The 26,609-nt window shown below is 43.0% G+C and overlaps 1 protein-coding gene and 1 pseudogene across 6 annotated transcripts in view; one reads left to right on the top strand and one right to left on the bottom strand.

The window, feature by feature from the left end:
- DLG3 (discs large MAGUK scaffold protein 3) overlaps positions 1 to 26,609 on the bottom strand; it is a gene marked incomplete at its 5' end in the record, with an annotated part of 65,554 nt that overhangs the window by 24,328 nt on the left and 14,617 nt on the right. For 4 of the 5 annotated variants that reach the window (XM_082610046.1, XM_082610048.1, XM_082610047.1 and 1 more), the window contains 3 exons: positions 989 to 1,103; positions 24,762 to 24,864; positions 25,276 to 25,432. In XM_082610046.1, the coding sequence (XP_082466172.1) occupies positions 989 to 1,103; positions 24,762 to 24,864; positions 25,276 to 25,432 (375 nt within the window). Of the gene's footprint in view, positions 1 to 988; positions 1,104 to 23,746; positions 23,811 to 24,761; positions 24,865 to 25,275; positions 25,433 to 26,609 lie in introns of those variants that run through there. The other variant, XM_082610049.1, reaches the window with a different exon arrangement.
- LOC309796964 (chromobox protein homolog 3-like) lies at positions 10,389 to 22,060 on the top strand (annotated as a pseudogene). Its single transcript has 2 exons — positions 10,389 to 11,083; positions 21,827 to 22,060. The product of its transcript is annotated as a chromobox protein homolog 3-like (transcript).

Here is a 26,609-nt window from a genome sequence, read left to right as displayed (position 1 = left end):
GCTGGTATCAGAGGTCACTAGAAAAAGTTTAACCCAAGAGTCTGATACAAGCATTAAACACACACACACACACACACACGCACGCACGCACGCACGCACGCACGCACGCGCGGCTCAGAGGAGTAATCCTATCCTACCACCTCTTTCTCTGAGGATTTTACCCTTGGAGAGGTACAATGTACTTGCCCCAGACCGTTGGAGTTTTGCCAAGAAGCCCAAGCAGGAAGAAGGAAACTATCCCTAATTCTAGGAGGAGTCCATAGTGTTCATTTAGCAATCCAACTCTCTAAGAGGTTTGTACTTTGACCTGACAAAGTATTATAATGTGACTCAAGGGTCAAAAGCTCAGCCTTGGACAGTATCTCAGAACAGCTTTCAGCAGCAATACACTCAATGCTATATATCCGTTCCACCCACCCTTCCTGTGGAAGATACACCATCCCATCCCATGTCCCATGATTCAGATACAGCAGACCAGTGCACAGGGAGTGAGGGAACACAATTTAAAAAAAAAACAAAAAAAACCAGAAAGCAGCAACCTGTCAGTTCTTTGGTTTCTTAAAAGAGACCCTGTACCAGAACACAGTGATAGCTGATATGCTCGCATACAAATTCTGATGTCTATTATGCATATGTAGAAGGGGGGAATGCCAAGTTTCCCCTCAAATCACAGATTGCAAGCAAAGTACTTTGAACATTTGAGTGCTCTCTGAATGCTGACTAGCAACAATCACCCAACAGTCTTTTACAATTAGAGCAAAATGAAAATTTCCCATACTGAGTCATTCAGGAGCAAAAAGGAAGAAGCCAGCTCACAAAAGGGAGGAGATACTGACCATAAAGTACACAACCTGAGCATACAGTGCAAAGTGTTGTTTTAGTACTGGGAGTACACACTCCCTACCCCACTAGTTAAACAAGAAGGGCTGGGTTGGCACAGAGCTCCCCTCGTGCAGCACAAGGCCTGGTGCTCAGAGGTGAGACTTACCTGACGTACAAGGACCTCTTCTCACTCGTTCGCAGGGACCCAGACCCAGAGCTCATACTGCTGTTCATCATTTGTTCTCGCAAGTCATGTATCTTCGATTCAAAGCGACTGTATTCTGTCAGAGAGACAAGGGAAAGGACAAGAAAAGAATGAACCCAAGGAGTTGCACCAAGCCTGTGTGCCAACGGCCAAACAGCCAGGAGGACCCTTAGCTTCAAAGCAGCCAGAGCCAGCCCAGTCAATCTTTGCTTTGATAAGCAGAGTACCTCCTCCACGCACAGAAAGATTTCTCTCCACCCCCAGACTAGTAGAATGAAAGAATACACCTGAAAAAGGAGTAACATTTGGACATATCGAACGGAAAAAGCTCACTGATCCTTAAAAAAAATAACAACTGGAAAGAGGTTCCAGTGCAGCCTTCATTAATCTTTACAGCAGGCACTAAGGCCCAAGGAGAGCAGATGGGAAAAGAGACTTTCCCGAAAAGTGGATTGCAGAGAACAGATGGCCCTGAGATGCAGGGTGGTGGGGCAGGGAAGGACCTGAGGCCATTATATCACTGTTAGGCAAAGAAGATGATCTGTTTCTAGATGACTTTTTTTTTGAGGGGGGACGTTGGAATGCAGTACAAAGGTAAAAACAAACCTCACAATCAGAAGAGAAGATCACAAAGCTCTCCTGAATTATTTCCCTTTTAACAAACAGGGTCTTTGGCTTCAGTAACAATTGAACATTACAATAGAAATTCTCCCAAACCCAGAAGTCTGCTGACATCTCTCTCCCCCAAAACCATCTAGCCAGGGGGGTCATAAGTCCATGCCCAACTTTGTAGCCCACTGACACCATTACAACAGTCTGAAAAAAAAAGCCTCATCATTCTGGAAAGGTGACTACAGGTTTACACCCGATTTAAGAAAACCTGACATAGGAAAATTAACTCTATCCATACAATTATTATAAAAGGCTTTTTACAGGGCTACTTTGCTGTGACACTCTCCTAGCACGTTTTAAATATGATTCACATTTACCACAAACACACACACACACACACACACACACACACACACCACATTTTTCAGGTCTATAATTGCCACATAAAATGGGATAAATCTAAGGCACAGACTATGAAAACGGTAGAAAACAGGCATACTTCACTATGACAAGCTGATTTTAAAGGAAGTCACAATTTATACTGGGGGTTGAAGGTTGGGGAACTGCTTTAAAAAACAAACACATTTCCAGGAAAAAAGAATTCCACAAAAGCATTTTCATGCACCACAGAGGGCTGGCAAGAAGCATCCCCATCTAGTCTGTATGACTCTACAGGCAGAAAACAAAACACCTGTTCTAACACCTGACACTCCCCTTCCCTCAGCAAAGCAACCTGACCTTCAGCTGGGTATAAAGGGAAACAGTAAAAAGCCTAAACAGGAGGGAATAGAGTTCTAGCTCATACAAATATCCTCTTCTCAACAAAGTTTCTTTTTGTTCACTCTGGTACCAATGAAGCCAACTGGTTAAACTCATGTGCTCTTTCATTCATCACGCACTGGTGTTATGGTGATTTGTCCTCATTACTTACTCCTGTCCCTGAAATCCTGCAGGAAGCAGTTAAGTCACTGACTCACCCATTAAATATTGGGGAAAGAAAAAAAGAGAGACAGCAGCTGGACAACGTCCCTATTCTGAGGGTTAGAAGGCAACACATCAATATCAATGAGGCTTCCCAATCTAAAGGTAGAAGGTGGTGACCGATCTGTCATGGCAGCCCTGGACGGCCCAAGTGCGCAGCAGCAGGGCTATCTACCTCTAGAGCCGCCCAGGCGCGGGTCCCATCCCAAGGCTCAGCCCTCCGGGCCAGCCCTCTCCAGTTGGCTCCTTTCTGGCCCTCCTCCCCACTCACCGGTTAAAAGGAGACTGGGTGAGACAAAGAGATTTCTGACCAAGCAACCCCTTCTTGAGCAAGATAAGTAAAAGGCAGATATATGCACTGAACACAGAAAAAAAAAAGAAAAAAAACCCACCACCCAATCATCCTTAAGCCATTTTCCCCCTCTCCCAACTTGTTTATATATTCTCTTCTTTGGAATTGGCTTGCCCACTGAACTCCAACTTAGCAGCCGGTCATGGCAGTTGCTTAGTAACTACATTTCTTAAAAAACCATTTAAAAACAACCACCAAACCACTATTTCCTCAAAGCTCCTAATCCAAGGATGATAACGCTGGGCCAGAGGGCCCACTTAAAATAGACTATAGAAAGAGAACAAGGCTATTGCTTTAAGGAAGCCACTTTCTGTTTTCTCTGTGCTACTAAGCTTTCAAGTCTAATAAATAGTGTTTTATTCACTTTTTCCCCATTCAGATGATACCCTTGGAGTTCTAGCTGCTCATCGGTCTCTGCCTTTTATTTGTAGAGTTATCTAATGTCCAGTAGGCACAAAGTAGGCTCTGAATAAATGATTGTTGGGTAAATGAGGAGCAGATTAAAAAACTCTGCCCAAGTCGATGCTTCTGTTCTCACACTAATAAAACTAATGGTTTATTTAACTGATGGCTGCCAGCTTCACTGAGGGCTTGGAAAAGTAGTTGAGAAGTATTCCCATTTGCTTTTGTTCCCAAGGTTAACTGTTGGGAGCAATTGGAGTATATGTTTTTTAAACACCTTTTTGAGATGTTAATAACCCACAGTGGGCAGCTGATTAACAAACTTTGTGTATAACAAAGAAAAAAATAATTCTAACAAAAAGCTGTTTAGAATAGTCTTTAGATAGTACCTCATCTTAGTATTGAGGCCTCATTTTCCAAGGACAAAAGCTTCACCTAAAAAGCATCTGAATTCTAAGACCTTACAATTTGCCAAGGTCCCTCTTTTTCCCTTCCACTCATAACAAAGCTGTTGCTGGAAGGCATCTCCTAGGCCTAAGTCTTTGCCTAAGAAGCCCACCAGACCAGCCTCTATAATCCAAAAGGCCTACTTCAAACAGGTTATTTTAAGGAAACAACACTTATTACTAAAATCTCAAGTCTACTAAACTGTGTTATATTCCTTTTTTTCCCATTCATATGAACCCAACCATTTGTGATCCACAAAGATATCCATGGTGAGTCAGTCATTGCTCCCTCATTCTCTTTACTAATCACAGAGAGAAAAGGGGATGGGGTAGGGGACAATCAGACATCATTCCCCGAAACAGGATTTCTCACTGACCATCTTGGGTGCCTCTGAAAGATCAGGATTTGGGACCCTACCCCCTGATACACTGACTCAGAACCTACTGAGTGGGCCCAGGAATCTGTATTTTTAACAAGCATCAAGGTAATTCTGATGCCAAATAAAATTTGAAACTGCTGGTCTTGATTACAAAATTGAGTTTTGTTTTATTTTGTTTTGTTAGTTCAGGGAAAAAATAAGGTAAGTATCCTGCAGCCTGTCTCAAAAGGAAGTTAGGACAAGAGGGTTGGAAAGCTCTCCAAAAAAAAAAAAAAAAAAAAAATGGCAATACAACTGCAAATTCCACAGGAAAGGAAAGTGCTAAAGAAGCCTCTGTCCAATATATACACTACCAAACGTAAAATACATAGCTAGTGGGAAGCAGCCACATAGCACAGGGAGATCAGCTCAGTGCTTTGTGACCACCTAGAGGGGTGGGATAGGGAGGGTGGGAGGGAGGGAGACGCAAGAGGGAAGAGATATGGGGACATATGTATATGTATAACTGATTCACTTTGTTATAAAGCAGAAACTAACACACCATTGTAAAGCAATTATACTCCAATAAAGATGTTTAAAAAGAAAAAAGAGGGCTTCCCTGGTGGCGCAGTGGTTGAGAGTCCGCCTGCCGACGCAGGGGACAAGGGTTCATGCCCCGGTCTGGGAAGATCCCACATGCCGCGCAGAGCGGCTAGGCCCGTGAGCCATGGCCGTTGAGCCTGCGCGTCCGGAGCCTGTGCTCTGCAATGGGAGAGGCCACAACAGTGAGAGGCCCACATACCGCAAAAAAAAAAAAAAAAGAAAGAAAGAAAAAAAAGAAACCTCTGTCCAATGTGCCTGCAAAGAAATCTAATGAGTTTACACTTTTTTAAATTATAAAAGTAGCACATGATTTTTAAAAATCTTTAACTTTTTTCTTTGGACATTCCTGTATCATTTCCCCATCCCACTACCCAGAAGTAACCAGTTAGGATTTTTAGTATGTATCCTTCCAGACTTACTTCCATGTATGTATCGTTTATATACATACACTCACAACTCACATTGATTCACATGCTTTTTTCATTCTCTGATATATAATGGAAACCTATTCATGTCAGTACACAGTGATCTACCTCGTCCTTTATAATAGCTGCACAGTATTGCATATTTTGGACAGACCATAATTTATTCAGTCATATCCCAACAGACATACATTTAAATTGTTTATAATTTTTTTATATTACAATCAATGCTGCTCTGTATATTTGTATGAGCATTTCGATAGCATAGATTCCTAGAAGTGAAAATGCAGGGTCAAATTACATGCACATGAAAAAATTTAATTGGCACTACGAAACTGAACCCCAGTATTCTGAAACCTTCATGACTGGAAGTGAGGATAAACTGCTGGTCTAAAGCTTCCAGCAGCTCTTCTGTTCCTGAAGAAGTAGAGGCAGAATTTACCTTTAAGGACAGACTGATCTTTTTGTTTGGGGGAAAAAACTCTAACAAGCCTTTTGGTTATGAAAAAGTAAAGCCAAGACTGCATTCTGGAATAGACAAAGAGGAACCTCAAATGTTCTCTCTGCATAACCACAGAAAAGGTCCTCCTGTGGGTGGAGCTGCTGATTCAAAGGACTTATCCTACCACCTATATGATACTTTATCTACCTCTAGAAATATCTACCTCTAGACTTCACCACTCTGCCTCCCCCTACTTAGTAATTTCATGCCAAACCTCCCTGGTACAGTAAATGACAGCCCCCTTCCTCCTGTACACAACCAGTGTTTCCTCAGTGTTTTGCTGATGTTCTTCCTAATTGCTTCCTCAATCCACCTCTTTCTTTCTAACTTCCACTGTCATTGCCTTTTCCTTTTCTCATGATTATTTTTATCTCTTGCCTGGATTTAGGTCACACTGTGTTATCTCTTCTCTGGACCACTAATGTATTGCTCTAGCTGGTGGTCTGCCCCCAGGCTCTCCAAACTCCAATCCAGCTTAAGATTCTTATTTGAAAAGCCTTCCTAAAATGCCAACTTGTAGCCCTCTGTCCAGGTATCTATAATAACTCAACAGCAACTAAAGAACTTTAATATCTCAACTAAAATTTCAAAGACTGCTAAAACCATCATCTTGTCACTCTCAGCCAATCTATCCCATGTCTCATTAGACAGATCCTCTTTTGATCTAACCTGCCTGGAACTCTTGAACACAATTTGTTCATTCATACCTATTATTCCCTTGTCCTGAAATTTTCCTCCCTGCCTGACACTGAACATCCTTTATGTCCTTCACCACCCAGAAGTTTTATTCATTCATTTATTTATTCAAATATTAACTAAATGTCTACAGTGTGCCAGGCATTATGAGAGCTGATGGGGATATAATGGTAATCAGTTCCTAGAAATTACAATAATGAAAAAAACAACTATTTAATTACAATTTTAATTACGATTGTGACAACTGCTATGAAGAAAATGCTACGAGACGAACAGGGTGACCCAATCTACTGAGTGGGGGATGGGAGGTTAACAAAAGGTTTCCATGAGGAAGTGACATTTAAGCTGAGCCTTTAAGGATGAAGAGTTAGCCCGGGGAAAAGGGGTAGATAAAGAAAGCATTCCAGACAGAAGGAACAGCATATGCGAGAGTACAAAATATCTGGATCACAGGGAAGTAAGGGAATACTGGCAGGAGATCAGACTTGTAAGGTAGACAGAGGTCAGATTATACATGACCTTGTGGACTACAGTAAAGATTTCTGCTTTCATCCTAAGAGTAACAGAAAGAAGTCACTGAAAGATTTTAAGTAAAGGAATGACATGAACATGTGTGTATGTGTATCACTATGGCTATTGTGGGGAGAATAAGTGTGGTGCCTCACATGTAGATTTAAGTTTCTTGACAGCAGAGGACCATGCTTTCTCTTTTTGTCTAGGCCCTACAGCCCCTAGGGGGGCCTGCTTTACAGCATCCAAACCAGCTAGCCCCCTAGCCTCTGCTCAAAAATATCCAATGTTGGGAAGCTCTGTATTCCTTAATTATTAGACAAAATACTATTCAAGAGAAAATTCTTGGATTGAGGGCCATCTCTTTTGCTAGCTGGTCCTACTTTGGTGTCTAAAACAGTATAAAACGTGATGGATTCCCTTCTGCATAACTGTATGAAGGAACAGTTTAAAGAAAATCAAAGAGCTGGGAAAGCCTGGAGCAGGTTCCAAGACTACTGAATAAGACGGCCAACAAACACAGGAAAGAATGCTCAACATCACTAATCATTAGAGAAATGAAAATCAAAACTACAATGAGATATCATCTCACACCAGTCAGAATGGCCATCATCAAAAAATCTAGAAACAATGAATGCTGGAGAGGGTGTGGAGAAAAGGGAACCCTCTTGCACTGCTGGTGGGAATGTGAATTGGTACAGCCACGGAGAACAGTATGGAGGTTCCTTAAAAAACTACAAATAGAACTACCATATGACCCAGCAATCCCACTACTGGGCATATACCCTGAGAAAACCATAATTTAAAAAGAGTCATGTACCAAAATGTTCATTGCAGCTCTATTTACAATAGCCAGGAGATGGAAGCAACCTAAGTGTCCATCATCGGATGAATGGATAAAGAAGATGTGGCACATATATACAATGGAATATTACTCAGCCATAAAAAGAAACGAAACTGAGCTATTTGTAATGAGGTGGATAGACCTAGAGTCTGTCATACAGAGTGAAGTAAGTCAGAAAGAGAAAAACAAATACCGTATGCTAACACATATATATGGAATTTAAGGGGAAAAAATGTCATGAAGAATGGGGTAAGACAGGAATAAAGACACAGACCTACTAGAGAATGGACTTGAGGATGTGGGGAGGGGGAAGGGTAAGCTGTGACAAAGTGCGAGAGTGGCATGGACATATATACACTACCAAACGTAAAATAGATAGCTAGTGGGAAGCAGCCGCATAGCACAGGGAGATCAGCTCGGTGCTTTGTGACCACCTAGAAGGGTGGGATATGGAGGGTGGGAAGGAGGGAGACGCAAGAGGGAAGACATATGGGAACATATGTATACGTATAACTGATTCACTTTGTTATAAAGCAGAAACTAACACACCATTGTAAAGCAATTATACTCCAATAAAGATGTAAAAAAAAAAAAAAGACTGAAGAGAAGGTGGAGTGTGAACAGGGGAAGGGGAAGTGATGGAAGGTTAGGGGGCCAGATTATAAGAGTTTGAGATAGGACTTTTCTTACTAGGCTTTGGGAACTACTGTTAAGTGTTTAAATAGGAAAGTGATACAATTAGAACTAGGTTTGGGGGAAGATTATTCTGAGAACATAATACAGAAGGGAAAACAGCGACAAAGATAACAGAGACCTGTTCTACTAGTATAGACAATGACTTGAAAGGCTTGACATAGTGTGGGGGCAACTGAGGACAGAAAGAAGAGGCAAGAATCAGGAAATATGCTGGAGCTAGAGGAGAGAAAATCTGACATCTGACTGGATGTAGGGTGAGAAAGGATCCAAGGCAGCTTCTGAGTTTCTTCCTGAAAGACCAGGAAAAGGTGGGATGATATCAGCCATAATAGAAAATGGCCATCATGTACTCCAAGTAAGTTCTCTATTCTCCAGGCTAAATATTGTTACTTCCTTAACCATTCTTCATCTAACATGGTTTCCAGGCCCTCCACTACCTCTCCCTTTTTAAAATCTAGTGCCCAGAATTTGTGGTGATGTCATTTTCTTTACAAAACTGTAAGCTCCTTGATGTGGTTTTTGTTTCCTTCTCAAAGTTTAGCATGGCAATCTGCACCCTTGTTGAGTCAACGATCTTTACTGAATGTGCTAACTCACTATAAAGATCCAACAAGACAAACCTGGACCCTGTAATTATCAAATTCTGACTCCTCAGGAACTAATGTAAGAAAAAAGAATACAAAACTTTCTCCTTCCACTGACCCCAAAATGGTAAAAACTGAACAACAAAACCACAAACCAGTTCTGCAAAACACTAACATATCAGAGGTTTCAAGACCTACTTAATAGCCTAATAAAGCATCAAAGAGGACTGAAACTACAATATTCACTAATATGAAATGGACACATAACCAAGCCTCCAAATCCATCTCCCCTATAAGACTTTGATCTCAAATGCATCTACGTTCCTAATGACAGAAAAACTGTCTTCTCAGGATAAAAAATGACATTTGTCAGTAATTTGGAAAAGCAGAAAGGGGCTCAGTTTCTCAACCCATAGAAGACTTATGTGGTTCTATTTAACTATGGGTAGGAAAATGTTGTAGAGACAGGAAACAATGGGAAGCAAAAAAGGGTACTTACTCTGCATGAAGCACTGACTACCTATGGTTTGAATGAAGATATAAAAGGTAAATGCTCCAAAATAAAATAAAAACCATGCCTACCAAATTTGGAAGTGACAATGAAGCTGGGGAGACAACTGGATGACAGACTTCAGACACACAGATTGTGACAGGTAGGAACAATGGAAAGATGGGAATACAAATAGAATGCAAAAGAGAAATGTAACTTCCTGACCTTGAGTCCCCACACAAATACTGAGTAGGGAAGACAGGGCTGAATAACAGCACGTGTCTTGGTTGGCTATCAACACAAACCAAGTCAATAGCTGCCCAAAGGCTTGTTTGTTCCTATGGAAGTGAAGGTGTTCCAATCTCAAACTCATACAGCCCTCATTTGCCATTGCTGAGCTGCCCTGAGCTCAGAGGAATCACCCGTTGCGCAAATGTACAGAACTCATGAGAGAGTCACAGATTTTGATGAGTATGAATTGTGTTTTAGGTTTCTACAGTTACCTTTGGAGTGCAAACCCTCAGGATTTGTATGAATTACAAGCATCTGTCCCAACAACATAGTTCATGTTTTCAAAAGAAATGGATGGAGCCCAAAGTAAAATAAGCCCATCAAGAAGATACCTGTCAGTGTGGTGATAAGTACATGAATCGTCAAACAGCACAACATTTCTTGGAATCACAAACTTGTCTCTATAAAATAATATGAAGCCTATTACTTGGGTTAGTTTCTAATTATGGGGCCTACTATTTAAAGAATCTGACACCTCTAAGAGAAGCCGCAGACCTGGACTGGAGCAGCTCGGAGGTGGTGAATAATAGCTCTTCAAGTCTGCAATAAAAAATGGCCTCCAGGGCTTTCCTGGTGGCGCAGTGGTTGAGAGTCCGCCTGCCGATGCAGGGGACACAGGTTCGTGCCCCGGTCTGGGAAGATACCACATGCCGCAGAGCGGCTGGGCCGGTGAGCCATGGCCGCTGAGCCTGCGTGTCCGGAGCCTGTGCTCCGCAACGGGAGAGGCCACAACAGTGAGAGGCCCGCGTATCGCAAAAAAAAAAAAAAAAAAAAAAAAAAAAAAAAAAAAAAGGCCTCCAATAAAACTACATTGCAAAATATGGGAAACAAACAGAATGGAAAGAGTAAAAAAGTCGAAGAGGCAGAACCTGAAGAATTTGTGGTAGAAAAAGTACCGGACCGACGTGAAGTGAATGGGAAGGTGGAGTATTTCCTGAAGTGGAAGGGATTTACAGATGCAGACAATACTTGGGAACCGGAAGAAAATTTAGATTGTCCAGAGTTAATTGAAGCATTTCTTAATTCTCAATGGTAAAGAAAAAGATGGAACAAAAAGAAAATCTTTTATCTGACAGTGAATCTGATGATAGCAAATCAAAGAAGAAAAGAGATGCTGCTGATAAACCAAGAGGTTTTGCCAGAGGTCTCAACCCAGAGCGAATAATTGGTGCCACAGACAGCAGTGGAGAATTAATGTTTCTCATGAAGTGGAAATATTCAGACTTGGTGCTGGCAAAAGAGGCAAATATGAAGTGTCCTCAAATTGTAATTGCTTTTGTGTGTGTGTGGGGGGGGGGTTGTGTGTGATTTGTGTGTGTGTGTGTGTGTGGTTTTTATTTGTAATTGCTTTTTATGAAGAGAGACTAACTTGGCATTCTTGTCCAGAAGATGAAGCTCAATAATTGTTTGCATTGCTTTTTACATATATATTTTTTTATCCAAAATCTGGGTCTTGGTTTTTTTGATTTATTAGTGTGAAGAAATAACTACATTCTAATGAAAATCAAGTTTGATATGTTCGTTTTGAAGTAGTATTGGGGAAGTTGTTGGGTTTTGGGGGGGATTTTTGGGTTTTTTGTTTTTGTTTTTTTTTTTGCATCTGTAGCACTGGTTACTTTGAACAAATAAAAGCTTTCTGTAGTTGCTTCCTTTAGCAGAAAAGAACGTTTGATACCACGGTATATTATTTCCTCTGCATTAGAGAACAGCTTTTCTAAATGTTGGGGAAAATCTCCATAGTCATTACTCAATCAGAATTTAGAATTTGCATTTAACTCATACATGCCTAAGGACCATTCTGGGTTTTTTGTATGTGTATACATATGTAAATGGTTTGGGGATTTTCTGGTTATTGTTTAAATACATTTACCAAAACAAAAACAGCCTTTCACAACCATGGATAAGCCCATGTTTCTGGGATTCTATCATTTTGAGCAATGTAAGAAATCACTTCAACTTAAATTGAAAATTTAAGTCTTAACCTTTCAAATTAAATAATTTTGTAATTAATTAGACAGATTAATGTAAACAATTTAAATTGGGTAATTTTTTAAAGCAGCCCTACCAGAATCTGCATCCATATCTACCATCATATAAATGCAGTTTTATATGTAAAACCCCTGAAAGTAAAATTTTATCTCTGTCAACCCAAATGAAAAAACTAGAAAAATTCTGGTATGTTTTAATTAGCCAAGCAAGACTTAGTTAAATGGAGATTTAAAGCTTCCTTTTGGCAAACCATTCTTTTATAAGAAGTTGAAATCCCTGTGCTGTATTTACTGAAAGACTGTGATACATGGAATGTCTCAGACTTGTTAATGGAAACCTAATCAGATGGTTAGAGATGTTGGCAATTTAGGATCTGCAGGAATAAATGAGTGAACAAACTTTACTAATCTAAACTTGACCTGCATGTTTTTTCAAACTTTACCCCAACCCATTTCTTACATGTAGGCTCAATCTTCTCAGTATTTTGGGTTACTGGTTCAGCAGAAGCCAGGAAAAACAATAACTCTGTAGTAATCAGAATGTTATTCAACTGTATATTGTTTATTTTATTGTAAATACTGGTGAACAGTGGTCAATAGTTTTATATTCAAAAAAAGAATCTGACACCTCTAAAACTAGACAATTTCTCAGTTCCCTTCTAATTTTGACATAATTATGATTTTAGAACCAAATCAATGAGGTCCATAAGAAATCAAACCTAGGACTAGTCTAATAAAAATTTTTAATATGATCTACAAGAAGGAAATCTTCACATCTGCAAATAATCCTAAACTCTTTGGGTCAAAAAAATACCAATTTAAGGAGTATAAATTGCAAGAAAAAGAATTTAAGGCTATAAGAGGGGGCAGAAAAGTTGCAAACAGACCTCCATATGGGCAAATGCTGCTTGAAGAAAAATAATTTCAGCTCTACTTTTAGAACAATGGGCTTGGAACTATGACTAACCCAGAACAGAAACTTCAGTGTCATTGTATTCTGGTCCCTGCACTGTCACAATGTGCTTCCTCACCCATACACACACATTACCAGGGTCCTGATACTGGGAATAAAACAGAAAACAAGATATGCCATAAAAAAAATCCAGATTATCCCTACTGACTGGATGTTTCTGTCCCCTAAAGAGCTTAGTGAGGATGCAGGAAGGGCCACTGAGCAAAAGTGCTATACTATAAAAAGGTGCTATGACATTCAGCCACCTGGCCTGAAATGAGTAGAATGAAAAATGCTTTGATCTCACATCAAGCTAAGAAAAAGTTTTTCATAGGACCTGGCCATTGGCTCTCCTCACCCTGTTCTGGATCACCCAACAGATCAGGGTAAAAGCTTCAAATAGGGCCTTTTCTCTAATTCAGAAGAATTTCATATAGCATATTCAAATGCAAGATTAACAAAGCCTTTAGCTCCTTTAACCCATAAGTCAAAGTCTATGTAAGAACCACCCCAAGACAAAACACCTCATCTAGAAAACATGAGAATGAATACCTTGCCCTGAAGGTAGCAGGTACTCTTGTTCACAACAATCTTTTCCACTTAACAGAAATGCTGCAACACAGTGTCCGAAACACACAACATTTTATGACTAAGCTTGCTAACTTGAGATAATGCAACTGATTTCTACGTTTTGTTTTGTTTTTTGTTTTTTTTTGGCCGCAGCCGGCGGCTTTCCCCCAACCAGGGATCGAACCCGGGCCCCCTGCAGTGGAAGCACAGAAACATAACCACTGGACCACCAGGGAATTCCCTGATTTCTATGTTTTACTATGTCAATTGAGAATCTAGATTCAAATGTTCTTCACAGTAGTCACTCCAATAGGATCACAAATTCTCTCACAATAGTTATTGGGGTATCAACTGAATCTCTTTTGGGTCAAGTTTCTGTGGAAGGAACCCAGAAACTGAGACCTAGAGAAAGACCCTTCTGGTTATTTGTCAAAACATCTGCGGTCATTTTTCATATTTTACTCTGATAATCCCAGAGTAAAATATTACAGAACAGAATTAAGAAACCCCAAATCCAAATTATGAGCATGTGCGTGTGGTTGTGTGTGTGCGTGCGTAATAAAGGTGGCACTTCAAAACAGAAGGAAAATGATGGATTATCTAATAAATGGTACCAAGGTATTCCTTAAATATTTGGAGCAAAAATAAGGTAGTGTCCTATCTTACATCATAAATAAAGTCCAGGCAGGTTAAAGTTTTAAATGCAAAAAGAAAAACATTAAATAACTACAGTAAAACAAAGGCAGACATTTATTTTCTCTCAGGGTAGGAAAGGCCCTTCCAAACCTAGGGGCAGAGGTGAAATACACAAAAGAAAACACTGATAGATTTGACTACATAAAAACAAAACATCTGTACATCAAAATAAAATAAAATAATAAAGCAAAATGGGAAAAACCACTGCAATATATATGACAAAGAACTAATATTCTAACTACTTTAAAGCTTTTACGTATCAGTAAGAACTAATAAACATACGTCAACGGGGAAATGGGGAAAGGATATGAACAGGCAATCCACACACACAAAAAGAAAATGATGGACAAACGCACACACAAATGTTCAATTCTATTATGAAAAAGAAATACAAATTAAGATATGAATTAAGTAACATTTTTACCTATCCAATTTGCAGAGATTTTGAATTAAGTAACATTTTTACCTATCCAATTTGCAGAGATTTTTAAAAAATAATACTCCATGTTAGCAAGGTTGGTGGAGGTGGAGAAATATACCAAAATATATCAAATATATCAAAAGTCTTAAACATGTTCATATCCTTTGGCCCAATAATTCCACTCCAAAGAATTCATTCTGAAGACACAATCACAGATTCACAAAAAGCCTCATACAAGGATATCCATCAAAGTGTTATTTATAAGATCAAAAAATTTGCAAACAACCTACAAGTCCTCCAATAAGGGAATGATTACATGAATTATGGCACACACATGATGGAATATTGTTAAATTATTAAAAACCATTTTAATAAAATATGCATGACATATGCTAAGTTAAAAGAATGGATATAAGACTGCTTAAATACAATGATCCGAGTCTTGAAAGAGATACATACATACTATATGATATATAAAAGTTTAGAGGGATGGGCTTCCCTGGTGGCGCAGTGGTTGAGAATCTGCCTGCAAATGCAGGGGACACGGGTTCGAGCCCTGGTCTGGGAAGATCCCACATGCCGCGGAGCAACTGGGCCTGTGAGCCACAATTACTGAGCCTGCGCGTCTGGAGCCTGTGCTCCGCAACAGGAGAGGCCGCGATAGTGAGAGGCCCGCGCACCGCAATGAAGAGTGGCCCCCGCTTGCCACAACTAGAGAAAGCCCTCGCACAGAAACGAAGACCCAACACAGCCATAAATAAATAAATAAATAAAGCAAACTGTCAACAAGTAAAAGTAAACACTAAAAAAAAAAAAAAAAGTTTAGAGGGAAATATACACAAACACAAGGTTATTTCTGGAGGTAGTTTTACAGGTGATTTGAAATTTTTTTACTTTGTATTTTGTTATGTTCCAATTTTCTACAAATCTGAATGTAATATTTATATATCCAGGAAAAATATAATTTTAAAAATTATATATTTTAAAATTATATATATTATAATATAAAATATAATTTGAGGGGGATGGGGAGGCAGACTGAAAAAGACAGGCCCAAGGATGAAGCCAGGACACATGTGCACTAGAAATTCCCCTCTTCACTGCTCTTGACTCCTTCATCATTTGCCTCTGGGACGGATCACCCAACCAGTTGCAGACAAATCCACTTAAATGTATTATCACTATTATCACCTTGCCATCTTATCCAAGAGTAGACCAAAGAAGCTCTGCCAATGCATTGCTAAAATCTAGATATACCACATTTAACCTATTTCCTTGGTCTACCAGTCCAGTAACCCTGTCCATCAAGGCAATTTGGCAGTCTGACATGATTCGTTTGACTTTGGTGAACCAATACTGGTTCCAGTGCTCACCACTTCTTTTTTCTGAGTGTTTATAAAACAACCCTTGGGCCTCCCTGGTGGCGCAGTAGTTGAGAATCTGCCTGCTAATGCAGGGGACATGGGTTCAAGCCCTGGTCTGGGAAGATCCCACATGCCGCGGAGCAACTAGGCCCGTGAGGCACAACTACTGAGCCTGCGCGTCTGGAGCCTGTGCTCCACAACAAGAGAGGCCACGACAGTGAGAGGCCAGTGCACCGCGATGAAGAATGGCCCCCGCTTGCCACAACTAGAGAAAGCCCTTGCACAGAAACAAAGACCCAACACAGCCAAAAATAAAAATAAATAAATTAAAAGAAGGCTCAACATTAAAAAAAAAAAACCAACTCTTAATAATCTAGCTTGGAATTTAACCCAAGATTTACAAAATTCTCTTTCTCCTTTTTGAAAATCTGAAGGACACCTGTGTATCCAGATCCCCAATGCACACATTTATACAAAATGTGTTAATTTCATCAAGTTGAAAAATCCCCAAATCTCTAGGGTCTTTGTTTTTTTAAGATATCTAAATTCAGTGAAAAGCAAACAAAGATCTATTTCAAGAGGATGAAAGCCTTATCACAGGAAAGAAGAGGGGAAGACAAGACCTTTATTAAAGCAAGACCATTATTAACTCAAGACTGTGATTCAACAACAGTCTAGGTACAAACAGGAACTTGTGAATTGAATTCACAACTCACTTACACTTACCTAACACAGAATTTGAGTTAGAAGAAACATGTGAGATCATTTTGCACAGTCCCCTCATTTTACAGATCAGAAAACTGGGGCCCATGGGGACTTCCCTGGTGGCACAGTGATTGAGAATCCACCTGGCAATGCAGGGGACAAGGGTTCAAGCCCTGGTCCGGGAAGACCCCACATGCCGCAGAGCAACTAAGCCTGTGCACCACAACTACTGAAGCCCATGCTCCGTAACAAGGGAAGCCACTGCAATGAGAAGCCCGTGCACCACAATGAAGACTAGCACCGCCCCCCACCGCTGCAACTAGAGAAAGCCCACGTGCAGTAACGAAAACCCAACACACCCCAAAATAAAATATAATAAAATAAATTTTTAAAAAACCAATAAAACCATTACCCTATGGTGGAATATAAGTCTAAAGCTTCAAACAAACAAAGCAACAGTGTAAATACCAGGGTCAAGATTTCAACAAGCAACACATTAAATTAAAAAGAAATCCTAAAAAGCTATAAATAAATAAGAAATAATTCATTCTCTATATCATTCTAATCACTCTACCCCATCAGAAGAACCGATGTTTTACAGACACCAAAGCTCCTAGGATTTTGCCTCAAACCATGTAACAAGGACAAGAAAGCACCTGTCTAGCTAGGTTCAGAATTCTTTGCCAACTCTAGCTACCATGTCCTTAGGCTACATGCAAGACAAAAAAGCACAGTGCACACAAGTACACACACAAACACACACACACAAACACCTGTATATAAAGTTCAGCCCCAGGAGGCAAAACTGAAATGAAAGCTAACATATTTCTCTCTTCTAAGTTTGCAAAACAGGGTGGGCCTAAAAGGGTGCAGACACTTTGGGAAAGTCTGGCAGTTCCTCAAAAATGTTCAATGTTGTTACCTTATGACCCAGCAATTCCACTCCTAGGCATATATACCCAAAAGAATTGAAAACATATGACCACACAAAAACCTCCCATGAGGTTCATAGCAGCAGTATTCACAATAGTTGAAAGGTGGAAACAACCCAAAAGTCCATCAACAGAAGAATGGATAAACAACTTGTGGTATAACCATAGGATGGAATATCATTCAGCCTTAAAAAGGAATGAAGTGTTACATGCTACAACATGATGAACCTTGAAAGCACTATGCTGAAAGAAAGAAGACAGACACAAAAGACTACATGTTGTATGATTCCATTTATATGAACCAGCCAGAAAAGGACACTTTACAGAAACAGAAAGTAGATCAGTGGTTGCCTTGGGTGAGGGGAGGCGAGGGGAGGAGTTTGGGGGAAATGGGCAGTGACTGCTAATGGGACAGGACTTCTTTTTGGGGTGAGGAAAATGTTCTAAAATTGACTGTTGCACCACTCTGAACACTCTAAAAACCACTGAGTTGTACACTTTAAATGGGTGAATTGTACGGTATGTGAATAAGCTGGAGGGTTTTCTGTTTTTTTTTTTTAAAGGTGGGCCCTATCATTTTTATCAGGTCAGCATTCCTAGATAAAATTATCAGTACCCACACCCTCCAGCACACAGTGATAAGAGTGGAAAGGTAGTCCCTTATCCTCCTGGTTCCCTCTAATCACCTGAGTAATAACAGTTGGCTTGCTCGGGTCTCAAGTCAATTTATAAACAACGTGAGAATCATGGGACTAAGCAAAGCAAAACAATAAGCACATGAAAAGATGCTCAACATCATTAGCCATTGGGTAAATGCAAATGAAAAGCACAATGAGGACTTCCCTGCTGGCGCAGTGGTTAAGAATCCGCCTGCCAATGCAGGGGACACGGGTTTGAGCCCTGGTCCAGGAAGACTCCACGTGCGGCGGAGCAGCTAGGCCCGTGTGCCACAACCACTGAGCCTGCGTGCCACAACTACTGAAGCCCGCATGCCTAGGGCCCATGCTCCACAACAAGGGAAGCCACCGCAATGAGAAGCCCGTGCACCGCAATGAAGAGTGGCCCCCACTCGCCGTAACTAGAGAAAGCCTGCGCGCAGCAACAAAGACCCGATGCAGCCAAAAGTAAATAAATAAATAAATAAATAAAAATTAAAAAAGAAAGAAAGAAAAGAAAACCACAATGAGATATCGCTTCACACCCACCAGAATGGCTAGTATCAAAAAAACTGACATTAACAAGGGTTGGCGAGGATGTGGAGAAACTGTAACCCTCACACTGCTGGTGGGAATGTGAAATGGTGCAGCCACAATGGAAAACAGCCTGGCCATTCCTCAAAAGGTTAAATATAGAGTTGCCATATGATCCAGTAGGTATATATAACCAAAAGAAATAAAAACACATGCCCATGCAGAAAACTGCATACAGATGTTCAAAGATAGTATTCATAATAGCCAAAAGAGTGGAAATAACCCAAATGCCCATCAACTCATGAATGGATAAACAAAATGGGATATATTCATATAATAGAATAGTATTCAGTCCTGAAAAGAAATAAAGTACTGATACATGCTACAACACAGATGAACCTTGAAAACACTATGTCAAGTGAGAGTAGCCAGTCATAAAAGACCATATATGAATCCAGTTATACAAAATGTCCAGAACAGGCAAATCCATAGAAGCAGGAAGTAGATTAGTAGAACTGAGGGGGATGGGGAGGTTGGTGGGGCAGTGGGGTGGGGAGGGGGCTGGGGGGACAGCTAAAGGATTTTTCTTTTTGAGGTGGTGAAATGTTCTAAAATTGACCGCTGTAATGGTTGCACAACTCTGTGGATTTTACACCATTGAATTACACCCTTAAATGAGTGAACTGTAAGTTCATAAAAAAATGAATGACAAATACAACTCTATTTCACTTGAAGAAATGGGAAATTCCTATTTACTGCATTAGTATTCTTAGGCCTGCACACATTTGCTGTTAAGTCAAGCCAACCAATTCCCATCTTTTGGCTCCTCCTGAGGTTCCCCCCACAATATCATTCTATGGTAGTCTTCCCAAGTCCACGTTCCTTTTGCAGGAGAGGGGGCGTCTCCTTCAGGCTTCCAGCAGCCCCTCTACCCCCAGGTTACCTCCTCCTTTGGTACAGGAGTTTGTGGTCATCAAGACTTAAAAAGCTGCCATTTGGGGCCTTACCTGCTGGCGCAGTGGTTAAGAATCCGCCTGCCAATGCAGGGGACACGGGTTCAATCCCTGGTCCAGGAAGGTCCAGGAAGTTGCTGCGGAGCAACTAAGCCCGTATTCCTCAACAAGAGAAGCCACTGCAATGAGAAGCCCGCGCACCGTAACGAAGAGTAGCCCCTGCTCGCCGCAACTAGAGAAAGCCTGCACACAGCAACGAAGACCCGACGCAGCGAAAAATAAATAAATAAAATAAATAAATTTATTTAAAAAAAAAAAAGCTGACATTTGGGAGTTGGCTTTAGTCCATCTGTTAACAGCTTCTGGCACCTGAAGAGTCTCAGAGGAGTATCTTCTGGGTAGAGAGAGGGGGCTCACAGCTTCTCTGCTGTGGAGAGAGGTCGTTGTGGTCTCTTGGCAAAAGCCCTGGACACGAAGTTCTCAGGAAATCTGACTTCAAATTGTGATTATGCCCCTTACTGGCTGTGGGACCTTTAGCAAGTCACTCAACCTCTCTGATCCTCACTTTCCTCATCTGTAAAATAGGGATGATACCACCTATCCCACAGGGATGTCCTGAAGATTAATGCTTACAAAGCCATCTAGAACACAGACATACTCAATAATTCAACAAAACATGTGCCAGGCTCTGGACTAGGTGCTGGGGCACAAAGAAAAATACAGTAGTAGCTGCCTTCAAATTGTTCAGTGTAGAAACGCTGTTAACAGGAATTCATTTTCTTCCCTCCCTACATTAGCCTTCTTTTAGGATGGCAACAGGAGTTTCAGAACTTTGATTCTTTGCCTTGATAAACTTTCACCTCTGTGCTCTCAAAAGAGATCATGCTGATAGGGTGGCACCTATGTTTACATCCCTCATTCTCAAACAGGGGAGATGGGGTGGTAAACTTAAATGTTATGGGGAAAATATCCCCTTTATGCTTTCAAGTTATTACCAACACTGATCCTTACACTCTTCCAGGCCTTACCTGAAGGTGTTTCCATGGTGAAAAGTGTGCTTCTTCAGCACTTTAAAATAAGTATGGAAAACCCTAGTTCCTTCTCATTCCCTGTACCCCCAGCCTGTATGGATTTATATTCCAGTTGAAAAGACTAGTCACAAAGGATCAGTTCCCAGTTTAGCTACCTTAGTGACCAATTTCTGGCTCACCTCCTGATTTGGGGTTCAGAATCTATGCTAAAAACAAAAGGGCTTTCCAGAAAAATACTAGCTGAGTTTATAAACAGAGGCTGACACAAAGCAACTAGGGAGGAAAATGTAGGAGATAGTTTCTAAATCAAAATGTTATAACATGAAAACCATCCTTCCCTTGGTGGAGCAATTCCACAAGTCACAGAAAAATATTTTTCATTTTAGAAGAGATTGGAAGAGAGCCTCTGCCAAGAGCCAGTTGTTTCAATTTTCAATTCGAATTTTAAGCAGGATTATACATGCCCAAGAACATCATGCTATTTTTAGCTAAATAGGTAGGATTGCTGTGTCCACAACAGTTTGGAGCAATCAGGAGTGAAACTATTAAACAGCATCTCTCACTGTAGTAGCTTATCATTTGGCACTTCTATATCTATTTTAATATTTTCCAAAGCTTCATCATACAAATATTTGTAAAGCACCCATGCTTAGGCACAATACAAAGTTTAAATAGATAGACAAGGGTCCTATCTTCATTATGGGTTCAACCCATTAAGCAACCAGATATATGAAAGAATCTCACAGTTAGAGCAAAGTCAGAGCTGCCATCCAGCCCCTAACTGCCCAGATGAGACACATCAGGAAGCAACTGTCCTACACCTACCACCCTTCCAATGCTTGCACCATCTCTATGTATTCAAAAGAGAGGGGTAATGAAAATGTTCTAAAATCGACTGTGATGATGAATGCACAATTCTGTGAATACACTAAAAAGCCACTGAATTGTACACCTAAATGGATGCATTGTATGGTGTATGAATCATATCTCAATTAAGCTGTTAAAAAAAGGAGAAAAATTGTTCTTACTCTGATTGTTCTAATTAGTCAAAGCTATTTTTTTTTAAGCTCTCGTACTAAAGGATATCTAGCTAAAGGCTGCACTGGTTTGGCAATGGTGCCTCAAGGGCCACCATGGAGACCACTCTAATCTTTCCCTCACCCTCTCTTCTATTATTTTCCCAGTTCCTTTCCTCTGCTCCAACTAGGTCTTAGGTTTCTCAGGTATTCCCAAGCACGATTTGTCCCAGCTGGTGGACTTCAGGATTAAACTGACTGCTGACCCTCAGCAACTTTCCCTTCATGACCTTAGGCAAGTCATGTCCCTGCTCTCCTATCGCTGTTCTGGTTTGCACAATGAGGGGTTGGACTACGTGATCCTTTCCAGCTCCCACATTCCATGTGAAAAAAATACAAATGATGAACACTTACTTGGCCAATAACATACAAAGTCTCTGCCATTTTAGCGAACAAACATATATTTGGATTATTCATTTTGTAAATGCCTATGTGATGCAATCCTCCAAAGAACAGTATTTAACATAATTATAAAATGATCAACATGGAGTCCTTATTCTTAAAAACTATCACTTTATCAAAGAAAATTCAGAGCCCAACACGGAATGCTTGATAGTCTCTCCGGACCTGTTTCCAAGGGTCCATTTTTGAATGGAAAAAAAAAAAAAGCTTTTGCATGTTGGGGCCCTGTTGGATTTTCCAAACCAAAGGAAGAAATGAGATTGGGGTGGCAGAGCCTTAACAACAGTAGTTCAACTAAATCCTGAGAGAAGAAAGGCTTTGTTTGGCAAATGGTAGAGAGACCTAGCATAAGACAGCACCTCGACAAACATCAAAAATGCTCAGAAATATGCCCAGAGAGCCACGAACACTGAAGGAATCCCTTTAGCCAGGACAACTTGCAGCTTTTTATGCAAATCAATTACATTCTCCTAACAAAACTCGGAGAAACATGTAGTCACCAGTTTCCAACATACTACCACCAAATTCACAGTATTGTTTCCATGTGCCCAGCATCAGTGAGCAAAACCGAAAGAAACACATCAATTTCTCCTTCACACACACACACAAATATGCAAGAGAAACCATTTTCTTTGCAGAACCTACGTTGCCTAAGTTGTGGGCATGAAATGGATAAATATTGGTTGCTAATAAAAATCAGATGGTGAGCTCTACACTGAGAAGCAAACAGCACGCGCAGGCATCATAAAAACAATAACCCTAATGTGTGTTTCTTGTCATTAAGCGGGACACCCAACATGGAAAGAAATGACTCAAAGTGTCCATTTGCATCCCTCTTTCCCACTACCTCAGACCAACAAGCTCTCCTGTTAGTCACCTCCCTACACTTGTCCCCATCAAAAGGGCCTAGTGCATAAGGTTGCAGGCCCCTCTCTTGTTGGCCTTCAGGCTCCTGGCTTGAGGCGCTGAACGAGGGGTAGGGGGGCAGCGGAAAGGACAAAGGTAGGCGCTTTCGATCCCTCACGGCTTTGCAGCAGGGCTGCCAGCCTCTCCCCATTCTCATCACCGAACAGAGCACCTGCCCTAAGGGACAAAGGCCGGCCTTACAAAGAGGAGGGGGAGGCGAAAAGGAGTCGGCGACAGTCGCAAACGCTGGCAAACAAAAGCGGGCATGGGGCGGCCCGAGAACACCAAGCCCACCTCGGGGGTTCCCAGAGGTCGCCAGGTCGGGGTGGGGGGGAAAGGAGGCGTAGTAACGGATGTGGGGGAGGGGAAGACGGAGAAAATTCCTCTGAGGACCGAGATTAGGTAGCTGCTGGGGGCGCAGCCGCCGGCAGGAAGGAGACTGGGGGGCGGACAGAGGTCCCAGGCGAGAAGGGGCAGAGTTCGCGGGTGGGGAGAGGTGATGGCCAAGAGGTGGAGGCCGGCTGGGGCTCAGCCGCGCGCACTGCTCCGCGGGGCCGCGAGGGACCCTCGGGAGGGGCTCCAAAGCCGCGCGCCGCGCGGGGCTGGGGACACGCGGCCCAGGGATTCCGGGGAGAGCTCAGAGTTGGGGGCGCAGTGTGGGAAAAGAGAGAGTCTGAGAACAGAACCGTAGAGAGGCTAGGGGGGACTGTGAGGGGGCCTGACCCCCGTCCGCCCCACCTCACCTGGCGCCGGGTCGGAGTCCAGGTCTAGTGCTGAGAAAGCGCCAGCTCCGGCCGGCCCCTCTGTCCCGCGCGGGAGACCACGGACACAAAGCGGGGCACGCGGGAGGAGGGGGGAGGAGGGGGAAGAGGAGGAGGAGGAGGAGGAGGAGGAGGGGGGAGGGGGAGGGGGAGGGGAGGGAGGAGGAGGAGGAGACGCCTGAGGCGCGCGGGGCAGGGAGGGGGGGGAAGGAGGGGCGCCCGCCGCCCTCCGCCTGGGTCAGGGGGCGGGGCGTGAGGCTGGAGGCCGCGCTCGGCCGGCCAATGGCCACCCCGCCGGCCGGCTGGCTCAGGCGCGCTATCCCGCAGCTCACCTCGGCACCTGGGCCTTGGCTGGCCCCAGCCAATCAAACGCTTTCATTTGCATAACCGGCCCCTCCCACTCGCCCAAGCCGGGGGACTGCTCCCGCAGAACACAAAGAAGGCCCCCAGCAGGGAAAGGGGGGTCCACTTCCGATTCCCTACCTGGAGAGCCTAGCATCACCTTTTCTGCGCGTTTATGGCTGTTTCACGGTCACCCTGATGAGGGGAGAAGTGGGGGTCATAGAGGTTTGGCCCAAGCACTCTTAAGAGGTCGGTACTCTTCTCCCTCAAGTCCTTCTAACCGAGGACTACCCTCCCGTTCCAGGGAACACAGTTATGTTCTTCGCCTCTTGAGCCCTCCGCCTCTGCCTCCCTCCCCCTCCCCTTTTTCCAGTCGCCCCAATCTCTGCGCTTCCTCCCGTAAACTGCTGCCCACTACTGGCCTTCAGCTGCATTGCAGTCCTATTCACCAGGCTCTGAGCACAGCCTTGATGGATGCTCCCAAGCTGTCCAAACCTACCCCAGTCCAGAAGGAAAACGAGAGAGGAAGAGGTTACTGTACCAGTGTAAGAAAGGACCTACTCAAGTGGCTTTGTTACCTATGATGGCAAAAAGCCAGCAGTTAGTAATAAGTCTAATCTCCCCAAATCATCTTGTTCCACCTTCCTTCTCCTACCTTCAGGTCTGTACTGGGCCACAATAGTGACTGACTGGCCAGCCCGTTTCAGAGCAGCTGCAGCCTGCTCATGAGTTGCATTCCTCAGGTTCACGCCATTCACCTGTCCAAAGAGAGGAGTTATGAGCCACCCCAAAAGCAAGAAAGGAGCCCTCTGTTGTAGCAATTAGGAGAGGGAGATGGGTAGCCCATCTCTAAGCCTACTTGGATGCCTTTCTCAATATCCCATCCTTGCCCCTAGGATGAGACCTAAAGGATATATCTCTAGCATAATAATATCTTTGTGGGGGTCAAATGCCAGCCAGGGTTAAGATCCAAGAGATACTCACTTTCTCCTTAAGTATAAGTCTGGTTCCCTGTCCCTCACTAAGGACATCTATAAAGAGAATATGTTTTCTCCAGCTCTTAGCCTTCCCCCACTTCAAGAAGCATTCCTTGGAGACAGCCAGGTCTTCCCTCCTCCCTTTCAGACTGGCATAGCTCCCATCCTCCCACCTTGCCTTTGTCTCCTCACCGATAAGATCCGGTCTCCTCTGCGCAGCTCCCCACTCAGGTCAGCTGGGCCTCCTGCCAGGATGAAGGAGACGAAAATGCCTTCTCCATCCTCTCCTCCCACGATGTTGAAGCCCAGGCCTGTGGAGCCCTTGTGCAGGATGATCTTGCGGGGCTCTCTGGTGGGAAAGGAGTGGAAGGGTCAGGACAAAGTAGGTATAAACTGTTGTCCCTGTGAGGGCCAGCCTGGAACAAGGCCCATATGGCTGTAGAAGGACTTAGGTTCCTAGGTATGATACTCTGTTGCTCCCTTTCTCTCCTGAAACCTGCTTGGCTGCTGTTTGCTGCCAGGTGCCAAGTTTCAGTTGTTCTTCCTCCCTTCTTCCTGAGGGCTTGGAGTCAACTTCCCAGTGGACAGTCCCCGACTCTCTCTGGTCAACAAACCCCTACCCTGGGCTCTAGAGACCATATCTCAGAGCCCACTCACTGGTCCCCTTCTTCCCCAGATTCTCCCATCCTACCAACTGGTGTGATTTGAACCCTGGGCCACAAGAAGGGGAATCAGTTAGGGGCTGTGGGATGGCCCTGGTGCTGATTGCACTCACCACCCACAAACTGCATACTTACTTTATACATGCTTCTCCACAGTCTCAAAAATCCACCAACCAACTATGACCCCTCCTACTTTCCCCAACAACAGATTTAGTCAACAGCTAGCACTATGTACCCTTGCTGGGTGATGTGTGAGATAGAGATAAAGAAATCCCAGGTCCCCAGAAGAAGCTTAGGAGACTAACTGAAGAGGGGAGACAAACACATGAAAACTCCGACTCCAACTAACCATGTCTAAGGAATCCCTCTGTAAATGGTCAGTGTCATCAAGTGAGAGCAGCTGCGGCTCCTGTATATCCATACAACCTGACTCAGCACACTTGCCCAGCCCACTGCCTTCACTTTAAGCATCTTTCATCCGAGAAGCCCCAGGTCCGAGGCTCTACCTTTCTTGCTCCCAGTCTCAGGTGCGAGGCTCCTTCCCTGAGACCCGGATGCTCTTGCTAAAGCCCTCCTCTCCTCCTACCTGGCATCCCCTCCAGGCCGCAGGGAGCGGAGCGGCCAGGCCCACCTCTGCGAAGCCCTCCTCCGCGAAGCCCTCCTCCAGGCCGAGGCCGAAGCCGAGCCCAAGCCCAGGGGCAAGCCGGAGCCTGAGAACTTGCGTGCCCTCTCCATGGCTCCTCCAGCTCTCCCCCCCTCCAAGTCCGTCCGCCTACCCTTCCGGCTCTACTGCAGCCAGCCCAGCAGCCTCCCAGGCCCCACCCTGCAGCAAACCTGTCCCCCGGAACCCCTGCCGGCCCAACC

The sequence above is a fragment of the Mesoplodon mirus genome (genome assembly GCF_964341445.2).
Source record: "Mesoplodon mirus genome assembly, chromosome: X".
Taxonomy (NCBI): Eukaryota; Metazoa; Chordata; class Mammalia; order Artiodactyla; family Ziphiidae; genus Mesoplodon; species Mesoplodon mirus.
The sequence above is the reverse complement of the archived record's forward strand: the minus strand, read 5'-3'. Positions and strand labels throughout refer to the sequence as shown.